The 17,400-nt window shown below is 42.4% G+C and overlaps 1 protein-coding gene across 3 annotated transcripts in view; it reads left to right on the top strand.

The window, feature by feature from the left end:
* The window catches only part of LOC102461834 (secretory phospholipase A2 receptor), a 191,163-nt gene that overhangs the window by 43,831 nt on the left and 129,932 nt on the right, over positions 1-17,400 (top strand). For all 3 annotated transcript variants that reach the window (XM_075933483.1, XM_075933486.1, XM_006111649.4), the window contains 6 exons: positions 1,535-1,619; positions 2,344-2,476; positions 2,931-2,966; positions 3,140-3,297; positions 13,350-13,414; positions 13,801-13,904. In XM_075933483.1, the coding sequence (XP_075789598.1) occupies positions 1,535-1,619; positions 2,344-2,476; positions 2,931-2,966; positions 3,140-3,297; positions 13,350-13,414; positions 13,801-13,904 (581 nt within the window). The remainder of the gene's footprint in view (positions 1-1,534; positions 1,620-2,343; positions 2,477-2,930; positions 2,967-3,139; positions 3,298-13,349; positions 13,415-13,800; positions 13,905-17,400) is intronic.

Below are 17,400 nucleotides of genomic sequence, written 5' to 3'. Positions count from 1 at the left end.
GTAAGAGCAGGCCCAAAATTTGAAATCTTTCATTAACAAAATACATCAAAAAAGCATATGTTGTGGTCAAATAGCATTTGATTGAGCAATGCATTCTCAGAAGGTTTACTCAGTATAAAATATTCTTAATGCATGTGACTGTGTCTGTCTGTTATTGCTAGCTTCCTGCTACTGTAACAGCCTATTACTTAAACTAAATGAATTACTCTATCATAAGTGGCTAGGGGTTGTGCCTTTTCAAAGGCCTGGTTTCAGTCTCTCAGTATATAGCCTCAATATGCTATACAGGCAATCCCCGGGTTACGTACAAGATAGGGAATGTAGGTTTGTTCTTAAGTTGAATTTGTATGTAAGACGGAACTGGCGTCCAGATTCAGCCGCTGCGGGGACCAGCGCTGCGGGGACCAACCCGGCAGCACCCCAGCTGCTCTACCCCAGGTGTCCCCAAGTCAGCCGCTGCTGAAACTGATCAGCAGCTGATTCCAGGAAGCCTGGGGCAGAGCAACTCTGCCTTGGGCTTCCTGTAGTCAGCCGCTGGTCAGTTTCAGCAGCGGCTGACTTGGGGATGCCTGGGGCAGAGTAGCTGGGGTGCTGCCGGGTTGGTCCAGTAGCGCCGAGGAGAGGCGCTGCGGGACCAACCCGGCAGCGCCCCAGCTGCTCTGCCCCAGGTGTCATCCGCAAGAAAAGCCTGGACTGCTGGGGGGAGGGGCGCACTAGCTGCGCCCCCCCCCCCCCCAGCAGACCAGGGAGACGCGGGTGGCGGGACCGCCGAGACGCGCCACGGTCCTGCTGCCGGCGTCCTCTGCGGCTTTGCTCCGCATCTCCCTGGTCTGCTGGGGGGGGGCTCTCCCCAGCAGACCAGGGAGACGGAGAGCAAAGCCTCGGAGGACGCCGGCAGCGGGACAGCCACGGCGCGTCTGGGCTGTCCCGCTGTCCGCGTGCTCCGTGGCTTTGCTCCGCGTCTTCCTAGTCTGCTGGGGGACTCCCCCCCAGCAGACCAGGGAGAAGCAGAGCAGCTTTTCTCACCCTGGAGGACGTGGGCGGCGGGACCGCGGCACATCTGGGCGTCCCGCTGCTCGAGTCCTCCAGGGCGAGAAAAGCCCCGTTCATAACTGCGGATCCGACATAAGTCGGATCTGCGTAACTCGGGGATTGCCTGTACTTTTATGTCAAGACATGCACCATCTGGCACAGATCCTTATCATTACGAAGTAATAATTCAATCTATGAATAATCAAAAGTCAATGTAATCGTGTAGATAGAAGTTTACCATCTGATTCACTATTTTTAACATTGCCATATTTAAATAAGTAACAACGTATTTTTTGTAAGAGAAATAGAAATTATTTTATTGATGCCATTAGTCCTGCTAAGAACTCTAATAAATGAATCACAATTTGACACATCTAAATTACCAGAATTTGCTATAGATATGCATGCTACTTATACATTTTAAAAAGGCTTCACAGAGCTAGATAAGATGAATGTATCAGGAGTGTTCTTCAACTTTTTTTTCTTCTTTTGTCGGTCACAGGGTGGACGAAAGACAATTCTGGATTGGATTTAATAAAAGAAATCCCTTGTCTGGAGGAACATGGGTGTGGTCCGATGGAACTCCTGTAAATATTCATGTGTTATATATTCTAAGACCCTATTAAATTATGTCTGAACATGAAACTACAGTTTAAAAACAAACCTTCCAAAGAGCCAGTGTGGCCAGACAAAACAGACTCTTCCCTCACACCTGTCCAATTCACTAATATTAAGCTGCTTTTGAATTAGCAGATTAAATCACATTTCTTGTGCCATTACCTAAATGGTAATAAATTTTGATTTGGCACACAAAATGTGCGAATATTGTTTGAAATATTAAATGGCATTCAAAAGTAATAGAGTATTTCAAGGGCAGGAAGAGACATCCAGAAAAAATATAATAATTAGAATTGTATCCAGAAACAGACTACAATAAAAACATGATTAAAATATATGTAGAATATGGGTACAAAATACAAGTCACACAACACTTTGAACACAGAGGAAAAATGACATTAGACAGGGTGCAGCCATTGTCTGGACTGGCAAATATATATATTAATGTTGCTCAGTTAACTATGTGAAAAAATATATGTAAATGAGTAAGGAGTGCTGAATAGGGTCCGGGAAGAGGGTAGATGTAGACCCCATATTAGGACTTTGTTGCCATACTTCAAGTACGCCTGGTTTATTAGTCATCTGATGAAGCAACGTATACATTTCTAAACACATTTAATTTTGTATCAAAACTTTCAAACATCTTATCTAGGAATCAAAGTAATGGCTGATAAAAGCATTGGTCTCTTGCAGGTTGTATCTGCATTTTTACAGAACATATATGTTGAAGATGATTCAAGAAATTGTGCAGCATACCAAGTAAATAGAACAGTCCTGCCATTGCATTGCAATGGAAAGCGTGAATGGATATGCAAAATACCAAAAGGTAAGAGTTGTTAAACTATATGTATGATACTTATAATTAGTTATTATGTTGTAATAAAAAGAAACGGGAAATATTTATGGGCCGTAGAGTGTTCTTATTCTAAGCCAGAGCTCCATGTTGATATTAATGGGAATTCTGCTGCACAGAATGAAAGCAGTGCTGTAATACCCTTAGATTTTGGATTCATATTGGTATTCCATTTGCAAAATACCTTCAATGTGCATGTACTTTAGAATTGACCTAAGCTGATGAGCAGTATGTGATGTATGTTCAGCTGAAATCTAGAACAAGTGCCTTATCTTGTTGCTGAAAAGTGTCTTGTTAATTTAAAAACTATGTGCCCAATATTTATTTTATTCTTTTTTGAATAAAAAGTAATTTACATTATTTTTGTTAGGTTCTACTGTATGGTTGGTGTGTGAGATTTTGCTTCTTAATTATTATTTCTTTACAGGTGTTAAGCCAAAGAGTCCAATGTGGTACATACATGGTAAGAAAAGGCATGTTTTCGTTTTTACCTCTTGAAAAATTATTATTTGGAATTATGTATTTAAGCTATGAATAAAAACAATTAATAAAAGGTTTTATGTTAAACCCATGGAAGAATCCAGAGGAAGTCTTAAAACTTTCACAATGCATTTGAATCCTTTGCTTCTATTTTAGAACCCCCATTGTCTTATTATCAAGGAGCAGAATATCTCTTTCATATTAGTGCCTCAGAGTGGGCCATCTTTGAGTTCATTTGTGGTTGGCTTCGTGGTGAAATAGTGACAATAAAATCTTCCGATGAACAAGAATTTATTCACAGTAAAATAAAACAGGTAACAAGACAAACATTTTGCAAAATTAAATTTTAGTAAAAATAACATCTTTTGGAATTTTGGGTTTTCAGTTGCCTTTTATAAATATTTGAAAATCATATTATTTTAGAAACAACTGTGCTTATATCATTACTGTTATCTTTATTTCTTACCTTATCATTATAAAGGGCCATCTTGCTATATGCTAGTAACTTTGCGGGGGGAAATGTGGTAATTGCAGTGGTCTGAGATAATCAAGAGACAGGTCAACTTGCTACATAAGTGTCAAGAGAAACAAAAAACAGCCAAAGCTGTGGAAGTACACGGGAAAGTGGTGAGTTCATGTTGCAGATGCTTCCCGAGCTGCATGTACTTAACGTGTTTTTATCATAGGCTCCTTTTCCTTTGTTCCACTTGTCTTCTGTATCCGTGCAGGCCACAGAAGTTGTTGAAGCATTAGTGAGCCCAAGTCTGTCATCATGGTTCCTGCTCACTCACAGAGGCTATGTCTAGACTACGGCGTTTTTCTGGGAAACCTCCGGAGGTATCCCAGTAAAACTCCGCCGCATCCAGGGAACACGTCTGCTCTTCTGACATTTTCTGTGGAAGAGCAGATGCGCTCTTTGAGGGCTTTTCTGAAAGAAGAGTTTTTTCTGAAATTTGGCTCACTGTAGATGGGCCAAATTTTGGAAAAGTCTCTTCTGACAAAACTTTTGGAAAAAGGTACGCAAATTGCGGAATTTGTGTACCTTTTTCCGATTAAAAAGCAGCAGTCTAGATGTAGCCAGAGGGGGCAATGGATGCAGTTGCATAAGGCTAGATTTGGTCATATGTAGTTGCACATTAATTTTCTCTTCCCATAGTAAACTGTAGCTGGCCTTTGAGTAATGATACTGGAGAACAAACCGAGAGCTTATCTACATGGGAAGTGCCATCTAAAGTGCATTAATACATTTTACATTAATTGATAGAGACTGTTGATATTCACTAAAGGTTCCCTAGTATGTTTGAATGTAATACTCTTTGTGTACATCTAAACAGCAGGGTTAAACTTGAACTAAACTGTGCAACTTGAGCTACGCTAATTGCATAGCTTAAGTCGAAAGAGCTTATTTCGAATTTGGGCATGTCTACGCAGCACTTATTTTGAAGTAGCGCACTCTTCCTCCAACTTCCCTTTGGGTGCGTCCCTAAACTCAAAATAAGATATGTAATTTGCACTATGCAAATTATGTATCTTATTTTGAATCTGTTTTGAAATTTGGTATGTCTATACAGCACCAAATTTCAAAATAACATGCTATTTCGAGCCATTCTTTATCCCTCATGCAATGAGATTTACCGGCATGGCAAAATAGTGTGCCCGTTATTTCGAAAAATATTTCGAAATGAGGTGGTTTGTGTAGATGCATGGTGGATATCTCCGATATCCTGAAATAGCCGTGCAGTGTAGATGTACCCTTACTCTTCATACGGTGAACTTTATAGAAGTCAGAGTAAGAAGCCTGTTGTTTTGAATTTATTTTGAAATCACGGGCTTGCTGTGTAGATGCGCAATATGTTATTACAGAATAACTGGCGTTATTCCGAAATAACACTGCTGTATGCCCTTTCAGACGACACTACTGCAAAGTGCACTAGCCGAACTTACGTGAATGGATTAGTGTGCAACATGAATGTGGAATAGATATAGCTTTCTGCAGCTGAGCATCTCTCACTGCCCTGATGTATATTTGGCTTATTCTCTTCAGAGCTGCAGGCTTGGGTGCGGTGGGGGGAGCAGTTCAATCCTGTGTCACTGCCTCAGCTGGTTCACTTTACTCTCCAACATTTCTTTTTCATCTTTAATAGTTTTTTGGGATAGAAATGAGCAACCTTTACTTTCCTTTCTTGTCACATCCCTGGTTCTGATAGAGACCAATGTCCTGGTCTCAGTCTGAGCTGGATCCAGCACAATGGTGTCTTTCTACCAGACTCCTCTGTTCCCCTTCAGGCTTTTCAGAGCTGCTCCGAACACACCAAGCTTAGCATTCCCATATGTGCATTTATAGGGTTTCCAGAGAGTGAATTATTGCCAGCCTGTTCACAGCCAGTCATCCCTCACTCTGCCAGGGCTCAGGGTCTTGGAGTTGGACTGGCATGTAAGGATTCCCCTCCATCCCCACCCCAACGAGCTGCAGTTCCAATGCAGAAATGCCCAATGTACAGACTCAGAACGTGTCAGAGAATCCAAGGACAATGCCAGTCAGCCAGCTTTGGGGGTAAGTCCCTGTCCAGCCTTGGTCCATAAGGAACACTCTTAAGGGGCACCATGTCCTTCCCATCTTCTCCCCCTCCCCTTCCCCCGCCCCATCCCCAGATAATGAAGTGGGTCCTGAGTTCCTTCAAGAAAGAGACAGGCTCCTACTCAGTCTCTCTTTTTCCCAACTGCAAATCCAAGGACTCTAGAAATAAGACCTCTACACCCTACAAGACAGTCACTCCAAACAAATCCTGTGCTCATCCAAATTCATTGTTTGTGGGAAAATTGGATAGGACTGGTAGATAGTGCTTACAAACCAAAACCTTCCCTCTCTGTCACGCACATAGCTAGATAGCTGGGTTGGCAACTTTTAAGAACCTCATTGTGTATGCCATGATGACAAGGTGGTGGTAAGGACCCCAGAATCTTTTTTGCCAAGGTGAACTCAACTTCTCTTACTTCCATCATTCTGTCCAAAACCATAGCACCCTACAGAAAAGCTGTAAGGTAATGTGGATGGTTTATAGAGCTCTACAGGGCTGTAGCAAATATCATGAATCAAAAAGAAGACTGGGTTTCCTGTTCAAGTCCTTTTATCCAGATTGCCACAGGCTCTTGGCATTGAAATGGTCCCTGGCCAGGTGGCTCAAATTGTATGTTGTGGATGCATAGAAGACATCAGGTTTATCTGTTGCTGGTTAAGTCAAGCATCTTTCATGAGGTTTCTGATAACTTCATGAACAGAAAGAATCAATTTTCGCTGCAGAGATTTATAGGGCAGCAACATGGCCCTCTGTTAACACCTATGTAGGATACTCGATTTATCCAGTATTGCTAGATCCTTCAGGGCAGGGGGCTGCAAGTGTGGGGAGTGGAGGATTCAGGGCAGTGGCTTGGGTTGGGGGGGGCTTAAGGCAGGGGACTGAGGGTGTGGGAGTGCAGGAGTTAGGGCAGAAGGTGGTGGTTCAGGAATCAGGGGAGGGAGCTGGGAGGTGGGGGGACTGGAGACTGGGTTGGGGGTACAGGAATCAGGGCAGGGGACCAGGGACTCAAGTCTAAGAGTGGGAGGTGGGGGGAGGGCTCAAACTGGGAGAGTGAAGTATTCAAGGTAGGGTAGCTCAGGTCAAGGAGCTGTGACATCGGGGTTTACTGAGACCACATATGGTGGCAAGAGTGGCACTGCTCTGATGGCAGCTCCTCCTTGGGGATCGGTCCTCCTAGCCGCCAGCTCCTCCCCCCCCCCTCCTCCCAGTCTGGCAAATCCTCGGTGGGAGTGGGATGGGGCTGGGCTGCCCCCAGCTGGCTGTCAGTGGGGAGGGCTGGGACTGGGTTGCCTGGCGGCTCCTTGCACAAGGGCGCGGGGCTGCACTGCTTGGCAGTTGGTGGATCCTGGGAGGGCCGGGGCTGCTGACCAGCAGGGCTCCCCCTCCATCCAGCACTGTGGCCAAGGGCTGGGGGGAGGAGTTTGAGGGAAGAGGAGCCACTTTCCTGGACCAGTGTCCATCAGTAGGGAGAGCCCTAGCCCCAGTTGACCACACCCTTCCTGGTGCGAATGCTCCCCTGTGGTCATTCTACCGTATAACTGTCACCTGTGGTAATTGCAGAGCATAACTGCCCCTCTTTTTCCATATTATGGAAAACAATCGAGTTCCAGGAACATCCTCTTTTCCTGGCACAACCAAACCCTGACCTTGCTTTAAGTTGGGGTAAGAGGAAGCTGCATACCAAATTTGTTGGTTCTGCCTCTTACCGTTTAGGAGGACTTCTTGAATAAACGGACTCACACATGGATGGGCGGATTCAGACAGACACACAAACTCTCTAACATATGTATATATAGACTACAAGGTGGATTTTCTATCCTCTTCAGAGGCCTTCTTTGGTACTAAATGCCACTTTGGCAATTACTTTGCAGTGAGGTGCTTTCCATGTCTCATTTGACTTTATGTATTTTGAACTCCCTGTTTCTGTTCACTGCTTGTTTTTTCTCCTACATCTCATTGGAAACAGTGTATTGCAGAATGGGCAATTTAATACTTGATAATTTTCCTTCTGATAGCAACTTCTTCTGCAAGCCTACCCTTCCTAGATTGCTTCCTAGATAAGAAGAGAAATTTAATGTTTATATCTACAATTTGTAGGCCTGTTAGCTTCCTATAATGATATATTAGTTGGCATGAGAGCTATTGTTAATCATATTGTGTAAGGCTTTTATACAGCTTGGAATGAATCATATAGTGGCAAGCTGGAAAATGAGACAAGACCAGTTTGGGGTTGTTATAGCAGCATTGAAATGCTCCCAGAAACTACAGACAGCAGATCAATAGCTTGTACGTATAAGCTCTGTGGGAAATGCTGCTAGTAGACAGGAAAGGATCAGGTAAGAAATTTCCCATACCTGAATGCCTTGAAGTCCTTTTCGTAAGCATACATCTCTCAAGAGGTAATTGAAGGGCTGTAGTTATTCCTCAGCAGTGCTGAGCAAGAATCAGGAATGCACAAGCTCAATAAGCAGATCCAGAGCTTGCTGCTTTGGACCTTGCATAACAGATCAACTTTTCCTCTGAATAGGCCTGTTTAGGGCATTGCTCCCAACTCGCATGCTTTGGAATATTACATATAATTTCTTCTTACTTAGAGCCCTTGTTACTAAGGCCATTTGTATGAAAACAGGATTTTTGCATTTAAATTATCATATTCATAATTCTCATTGTACATGAAATCAGAATTTCCATAGCAATCATTGTGATGTAATAAGTACATTATTATGATTTTAAATTGATGAAATAGCTGCAGAAACAGATACATTCCCAAGAAACAAAGAGCTTGTTTTCATTTAAATGTCCTTAAGAAGAAAATAGCTATGATTCTGGTGCCTTAGTCAGAGCAACACTACATTTTCCAGCACTAATTCAAACAATGATCAATTACTGCTGAGTCAAAAAAGGTATTAAGTAGTGATTGTTTACTTTTACTTTCAGCATGTAAAGTCTTTTCTGCTTTTACTTTAAAATAAACAAAAACCTAAGCAGAATTGTTTCTTAATTCAATAGGATTTTTTTAAGTTTGGAATGACTTAGCCTGATTTCATAAATAGTAGACAGTGAGAATTTTCACACAATATATATTGAAAATGGATTTAAACAAGGATAGGTTGTAATGAAAGAACATTTTATCTTTTGTATACATTGTACAACAGATGTGTCAGTCATCAGGTATGTTACTTTCTATAATAACCTGTGCTCTATTGAGATTATAATCTGATTTTACTAAAAATATGTCTTTTGTTCATGAAATAAGTATAAAACAAAATATTTTTCTGACTTAAAATCATTTGTAAAATGGTAAATAAAAATGATTATATGAAGCTGCAGTTACTTAACTATTTGTAAAAATATTCTTTTTACATTTTAAAACAAATAATGGATATTCATTAATGGTTTGCCCAAAGAATAAGACAAATTTTAAATTCATGTTATGTGTAATATTGACTTTACCGGTATATCCTTCAAGGAGCTAAGGGAAAAAAGAATTTGTACAGGCAGTCCCCGACTTACGCGGATCCGACTTATGTCGGATCCGCACTTACGAACGGGGCTTTTCTCGCCCCGGAGCTCACAGGCGGCGGGTCGCCACCCGTGTCCTCCGGGGCGAGAAAAGCTTCTCCCGGTCTCCCTGGTCTGCTGGGGGAGTCCAGCAAAGCCGCTGGACCCCCGCCCAGCAGACCAGGGACACCCGAGCAAAGCCGCCTTCTGGGCGGCTTTGCTCGTTTGCCCGGGAGCAAAGCCGCCCAGGCAGCGGGACTCCCACCGCCTGGGCGGCTTTGCTCCTGTCCCCCTGGTCTGCTGGGGGGGGTCCAGCGGCTTTGCTGGACTCCCCCAGCAGACCAGGGAGACCGGGAGAAGCTTTTCTCGCCCCGGAAGACACGGGCGAGACAGGAGCAAAGCCGCACGGGCAGTGGGGTCCCTCCGCCTGTGCAGCTTTGCTCCGGTCTCCCTGGTCTGCTGGGGGGGAGGGGGCGCAGCTAGTGCGCCGCCCCCCCCCCCCCCCCCCCCAGCAGACCAGGCTTTTTTTGCAGGATGCCTCGGGTAGAGCAGCTGGGGTGCTGCCGGGTTGGTCCTGTGGGAACCTACCGGGCAGCGCCCCAGCTGTTCTGTCCCAGGCTCCAGATTGAGCAGCTGTTGAAACTGATCAGGCTGATTCCAGGAAGCTGGGGGCAGAGCAACTCTGCCTCCTGCTTCCTGTAGTCAGCCCCTGGTCAGTTTCAGTGGCAGCAGCTGAATCTGGAGCCAGTTCCGACTTACATACAAATTCAACTTAAGAACAAACCTATAGTCCCTATCTTATACGTAACCCGGGGACTGCCTATATTCAAAAAAATAAAGTCAGCTTCTGCTGTCAATTGTATTTAAATTATTCATATAAATTTAACATATATAAATAATCTAGAGTAAATCAATTTATTTAATTGATTTAATGTTGGATTATGAGCATGACCCCATGTTGTATTGAGAGCCCTCGATTCACATTTACGTCAGTAGGAGTCTAGATTGCTCAGCACCTCGCAGGAGACGTGCTCCATTCCTTGAAGGATCATGTAGTATTTGTTTAGCAAGCCTTGTTTGCACTAGAGAAACATTAAATTGTTAAAACCACCTGGAGCTGCTGTGTGAACAAGGATCCAGCAGACAGGAATTATTCCTGTAACTGGTAGGTCTGGCCACCAGAGTCTTAACTAGGCTGATGCTCCAACTAATTTTAAAGTCCAGTAAAGCCAAATATTCTTGTGCTGTAGTAGCTACTACATGAAACACTGGGCTTAATCCTGTTCTCTTCAAAGTCATTTGGAAGCTTTACCACTGACTTCAGTGGCAGCAGCAGCATGGGCAGTTATCATTAAAGTTGTAAAATGTTTGAATGGAATCAACGGGGTCCTTCTACAGTCAGGCATGAGAAACTTTTTTGATGGTATTTTAAGGTGTGACATGGAGAACTGACACTTTGCATGTCTCAACATTTCCCTGCAACTACATGGCCTAGGTTGAATGTTAGTTAAAATTTTTCCATATTTAGCAAATCACAAGATTGATCTAATCTCTTTCTTTCATCAGGAGCGTCTTTCTTTTTAAATGGGTCAAATTGTGGTCTTATTTCTGATCATAGCAACCACAGTAAAATCAATAACTGAGAGTGAATTTGGCTAACGTCTCTACTACTGATTGTATGGACTGAAAATTTTTATGGGTAAACTAACTACTTCTCATTGACACAACTGTTTTTTCAGTATCACGCACATTTAAAACCAACTATTTCTTTTGTTAGAAAGGCCAAGGATTAAATGCAGGGCACCATTTATGGGAGGCCAAAGGGGCTCTAGCCCTCTCTCTGTCCCCCTGAATTTTGTACCAGGGTCTACTCACCCTAGCCCCAGACAGAACTCTTGACTGAAAAAGCCTGAGTGTGGTATGTGATGAATTCAGATGCTGGGAGCAGCATAGTCCTTGGGCAGGGAGTATATTTATAAACAGAGCTGGGGTGATTATGATAACAAAATGCTTGTCATTAAAATAAGCTAAAGATCCTTAGATTATCATAAAAACATTGTCAGGCACTCTGGTTAAAAGATAAGAAACAAAGTGTTTCTTGTATATTAGCTCCATGTAGATTAGCAATCAAAAAACTAACAGTACTTTGGGACTCATTAGGAAAGAGATCGATAATAAGACAGAAATGACCACATTGTGTATAAATCCATGGTGCAGCTACATATTGAATAATGTTTGCAGATTTGGTCACGCCATCTCAAAAAAGATATATTGGATTTGGAAAATTTGCATAGAAGGAAAACAGAAATGATTAGGAGTACTAAATAAATTCCATATGAGTAAAGATTAAAAAACTGGCACTTTTCAGTTTGGAAAGGAGATGATTAAGGGGGAGACATGACAGAGATCTATAAAATCATGAATGGTGTGGAAAAATGGAATAAAGAGGTGTTATTTATTCTTTCAAATAACAGAAGAAGTAGGAGTCGCTCAATGAAATTAATAAGCAGCAGATAAGCAACCTGTGGAACTCTTTGACAGAAGATATTGTGAAGGCCAAGACTATAACAGAGTTAAAGAAGAGCTAGATAATTTCATGGAGAATAGGACCTGCAATGACTGTTAGCCAGTGTGGTCAGGGATCAAACACCATGTTCTGCAGGTTCCTTGCTTGTTTGCCAGAAGCAAGGAATGGGTGATGGGATGAATTACTCAATTACATGCAGTTGACTGTTGTGTTGATTCCCTCTGAAGTACCTAGCATTGGGCACTGTCAGAAACTAGGATACTGGGCTTGGTGGACCTTTGGTCTCACCCAAAATTGCCATTCTGATATTCTTACATAGAACCCAGACCTGTCTGCCTCCTGCTGTAACCCACTAGGCCCCAGTGATCATCTAAAGCTGAGATAGAACCCAGAAGTTCTGATGGGCACCTCTCTCTCTCCCTCTCCCCTCAGAGTTAGTAACAAAGTAAGAATATATATTAAAATTCTAAACCCAACAGTGTTCCTCAAGTGACTTGCCACAAGATTTCAAAACATGTTGTTATTAGAGCTGTGTGGATCTAATTTTATGTGTCCTTCTTTTATATAGAAATTAGATACAGGACTCCTGTCAGCTAATCACTAAATTATCTGCCAGAAATCTAGAGTTTTCAAGTCCGTAAGTAGGTCCTGGAATCATGGTTAAAGTTGACCCCCTCCCCAAATAAATCTGAAATAGTACCCCAGGAGAAGTCCCCACCCACAGTTCAGGGGAAAGGCATTTTGGCAGGGCAATGAGTAGGAGTTTATATTGTTTTTGTCTGTATTGTATCTATTCTCTGGATTAAAAAGAACACTCACTGTGAAATATGTAGTGTAGAGCTGTAATAATAAAGACATTAAAATGTTCAGTAACCAATTTTGTAAACTTTAATGACTTTTTAACATTATTTTAATACTAAAACGGTATGTTTGCATTAAATAAGTTAAATGAATTACCTGATTTTAAAAAAAATAAGTAAACAAAACAAGTTCAGGTTCAGATTTGAATAGCAAATTGCATCCCACAACAAAATTTTACAAACTCTAAATCCCTAAAATTGGCAACTTATCCTCTGTAAATTAGAGCTCCAAATACAAACCCAGGGCAAATGTTCTTGTCCTTGCATGAATAGTCACAGTGAAGTCAACGGGCTGGCTCACAGGAATTAAGGCAGGGCTACTCAACATGTGGCCTGTGGGCTGCATGTGACCCGCAGCCCATTTGTTTGCGGCCCACAGTGCAGTTTGGGTTTACGGCTCAGCACGCAGCCCGCGGGTGCGAAACAAAACAAAAAAGTAGTCAATATAAGGGTCTTCTGTTAATATGCTTTTTAGTAGTTAAATTCCTGGACTGTCATTGCTCATTAAAAGTGCTGTCATATGGGTGGAAATTGGGTAAGTATTGTATTGTATTAATATCAGCAGAACTGACTTAAATGGGGCCTCCATGTTGTGTAGTCTTGCCTTAATCTTTGTATTCATGCCTGTCAGTGTGAAAGAAGCTATTTGCATATATTTGCATATATATTTACATGTATATGCCACCACACTTAAGTTGTGGCTCTCGGCATGTGCTGTGAGTATCATTGTGGCCCCCGTAGCTTCCAAAGTCGAGTAGCCCCAAATTAAGGCAAGGGGGATTTGGACTTGATGTTGTTCCCATTGACCTTGATGGGAGCAGTAGTGGGCCTTAAGTGTTGTCTGTGCTTTACCAGCAGAACAATATGTAATTAAACTCTGGTTACAAAAATTCTTACAGCTATCAAAAAGTGATTTACGCTGGTGGATTGGATTGCATTCCGAAGTACCTAGTGATGGATTTCGGTAAGAATGTACTTAAAGATGTACTTGGGATTGTTTTATCTTGTCTTGTCTTTTTAATTGAAAGATTTTGTTGCCAAACGGCAAGGCAACTTGTAAAAATAAGACTGTTTTATGACTGCATGGGATGTGAAGGATGAACTCAGTTTGTTGGCAGAGCGAGAGGGGCTGTAGTTCAGAATGTCTCACTGTTTTTCGTATTTGAATAGTATTTCTTCAGAAAGAGCTATAATGGATACAACACAACAATGTGAATAGCGTTTTTTGTGAGCCTATTAAAGGACATTTTCTATTCCTTACCTGTTTGGAGGCATTTATTAATGTATGTGGCAATTTGAGGTGAAGAAAAAAGAAGAGAGTATCACTAAGTGTTTAATGTTTCGGTGCAGCTGGAGAGACGGGTCGCCAGTAGTTTATGAGAACTGGAATGAAGAAAGAGAAAGATCTGTGCGCACACAAGGGGAAAGATGTGGCTTCATTTCATCACATACAGGTCACTTTTACATTTTTCTTTATTGTATTAATCCAAAAGTAATTTTATCAGCCTTTAGGGGTTATTTCACTTTTTATTGCTAAATTAGATTGAGATTTATATTTTGCTAGAACATGCAAAAAAACCTCGCAGACTAATTTATTTTTCAACAAGTAGCCCCTAGATAGTGACACACTTATTTTGAATAAAGTAGTAAGGAAAATAACTTGAAAATATTCTCACGTGCTGAGTCAAAGCATTTCAAGCAAATATATTAAGGTTCTAAATATTCAGTATCAAAATTATAAATAGTTCAATCATATAATGAATGTTCAGTGCATATTAGAACTTGGTTTTAAACAGCAGTAATGCTAATGCACTGCCAACTCTGAGTTGTTCATCCCAGTGAGTCAGATGAATTTAGTAATGATTTTCAATCCTTTTATAAACTATACTTTCCCCAGTACAAAATTGTACTAATTCAATGCTCTAGCTCAGTTTAGGTTCTTTAGCCAGTTTGCTTAGGAATTGTTGGTACAGTTTTGTATTCCCTTATCACCTTTTTACATTATTCATTAAATCTGTATTTTTGCTGTTATCTGTAATCAAAATTATAGCATTGCCAGCTCATGACTTTTATCATGTATCTTGTGATATGTGGTGTTTTTCTTAAAGCCCCACTTCCTTATGTCATTTTATAATTTAAGTGTTCCAGCATTAGTGGTTTTTTATTAAATTAAATTAACTTTCTAGCCCTTGTGGAAATGAAATGATAAAAAATGTAACAAGGTTCACCCTAAGGATGTTAAATTGTGGTTATCTTGCTAATCGTGTAGTCGATACAATTGTATCGACTACACGATTAGTCGGTAAGGACCACTCTGCAGAGCCACAGCAGGGGACTGAGCAGTCCTGGCTCTGGGAGCCACTCATGCTACAGCTCTGCATTTTAAATGTAGTAAGAGCTGCCCGGCTCGCACTGAATCCAGCAGCCCCTGTTTGTGGCAGCCAGGACTGGCCATGGACGGGGGCTCCTGCCAGAGCAGCCTTTGCGCACGGCCAGCCCGGGCCTCCGTGAACCGGGTGCTGCTTGGTGGCGGCAGCCCCTGTCCATAGGCAGGGGCCCAGCTTCCTGCTGCGACCTCTGCAGACAAAAGGCTGCAGGGGAGGGGACAGGCGGCACTGCGGAGACTGTGGTAGGGAGCTTTTAAGCAGTCTCCACCCAGTACCAACTCCTCCCCCCTTCTTTCCCCTTGGTGCCTCTCATAGAGACAACTGCTCACTAACATCCCTAATTCACCCTAAGCTCAAAAAGCAGAAATAAAGCTTTAAAAAGAACCTGAATGCTTGGGGTTGGCAGTACTGTTAGTTCTAAGTGTCAACCAAAGAGATAGTTGCTGTTTGTCAAAATAGATTCAATTTTGAGAGTAGGTTCAGTGGCAAATGTTTTGTTGTTTTGTGGCCTTGTAAGAAGCAGTGTTTTGAAGTGATGATGAGGGTAAGCAAAGATGAAATATATAGGCAAGTGGTATTACTGCTTAGTAGAAAGGCTCATAGATTGCATCACCTGAAGTAGTGTCAATTGCCCCATCTTGGAGTAACCAAGACCCTGTTGTGTTCCCAGAGAGCGTGTGGCTGTCCTCATGGCTAAAAGTGAAGATGTTTTACAGACCTTGTAAGGAAAAGAACAGATGAAATCAGACAAAATGGGACCTTCCTGTTACTCTTAGGCTGAGTTATAAGGAGACTCTGTGATTTCCTACTTTTTTGTTTTCCAGTAAAGGTCATCACCGTCTACCACCAGAGTCAGGAAGATTTTAGAGCATAGTAGCTCAACTGAGCTGCCACTCCACTTCTCCTCCTCCTCCCCAGATTGCTGCTGATGCTCAGCACCTCTGAGCAACAGATCGGACCCTTTATATTGTACAATGCTCAGCAGTAAATTGCCACTAGAGAGTTACACACTTCATTGCTCATGTAGACCAATGTGCGTGTTACCCATCTTAAGGGTAAATGTAGATGAGGATGAAGGGGTCTGGTCAGAGAATGGGCAAGGAGCATATAGGGGGTGAAAAGTGTCCATTGGCCTGCCTGGAGGAGGGGTTTGGCTGGCTAGATAGGAGGATAGGGTTGCCAAATTTCTAATCACACAAAACCAAACATCCTTGCCCTGTCCCCCTCTTTTCCAAGGCCCTGCCCACTCCATCTTCCTCTCTCTCTGTGTTGCTCACTCTCCTGCACTCTCACTCATTTGCTCATTTTCACAGGGCTGGGACAAGAGGTTGGGATGCAGGAGGGGGTGAGGCTTCCGACTGGGGGCACAGGATCCAGGGTAGGGCCAGATGCGAGGGAATCAGGATGTGGGAGAGGACTCTACGGTAAGGAGAGGGGGTTAGGGTACGGGCTCCAGGAAAGAGTTAGGGTGCTGGAGGCGGTTCAGGTCTGGGCAAGGTATTTGGGTATGAGAGGGGTGCAGGGAGCAAGATCCAGGCATTGTTTACTTTGGGGGGGTGCTCCCTGGGAGTAGCTTAGTGTCCCTTGGCTCCTAGGTGGAGGCTTGTCAACCTAGTGGCTGTGCATGGTACATGCTGCCTTCACCCACAGGCACAAGCTCTGCAGCTCCCATTGGCTGTGGGCCCTGGCCAATTGGAGCTGCAGAGCTGGTGCATGGAATGGGGACAGCACATGGAGCTCCCTAGATGTCCCTCCACCAAGGAGTCAGAGGGACATGTTGCCACTTCTGGGAGCCATATTGAGCCAGGTAGGGAGCCTGTCAACCAGATTTTTAGTGTCAGCAGTGCTGGCTGGGGCTACCAGAGTCCCTTTTTGACTGTTCCAATCAAAAACTGGACACCTGGCAAGAGACCTAGCTTGGGGGGCTGACCAACATGGGAGCATGGTCCCCAGATTGGTGTAAAACTCAGCTAACATAAGCAAGGGAATGTGCAAATAAGCTTCTGTGGTAATTGTAGGCAGCAGCAGAGGGCAGCAGAGACTTTTCTCTGCCTCCAGCACCAAACAGGCAGTCTGTGGGTCTGACTTTAGTGCAAATCAAACTTTTCTGTTTTTTCAAATTTGGGACTTGATCAGATGTGGTTTTCAAAAGTTGTTGTGTTATACAGATTTGAGCTGTTAAAAAATGTCCATAGACACTTTTGTTGAAATTGAAATTGTTAGTAGGAACATGTTGATTCTAACAAAATTTTCAACAGAAAAAATGTCTAAATGTTTCACTCCAATAGTGCTAAAACAATTTTGTTCTGATAGAACAGTTTTGATTCCTTTTGTTTAGTTGTGCATATTAAATTAAAATATTTAAATGTTATATCAAATATAATATGTTTAATATGTTTTAAATATCATAAACTAAATTAATCAAAATAATACAAACAAAACATTTCAGCTATACTGCAATAAAATATTATAGTGGTTCCAAATCAAATTTTTTTCTGAATTTTCCTTTCACAACAAAACTCCAAATTTCAGATGAATGAAAACAAAATTGAAAATGACAGTG

Source organism: Pelodiscus sinensis, chromosome 7 (genome assembly GCF_049634645.1).
Source record: "Pelodiscus sinensis isolate JC-2024 chromosome 7, ASM4963464v1, whole genome shotgun sequence".
Lineage (NCBI taxonomy): Eukaryota > Metazoa > Chordata > Testudines > Trionychidae > Pelodiscus > Pelodiscus sinensis.
Note: the sequence above shows the minus strand (reverse complement) of the source record. Positions and strands in the feature narration are given on the sequence as shown.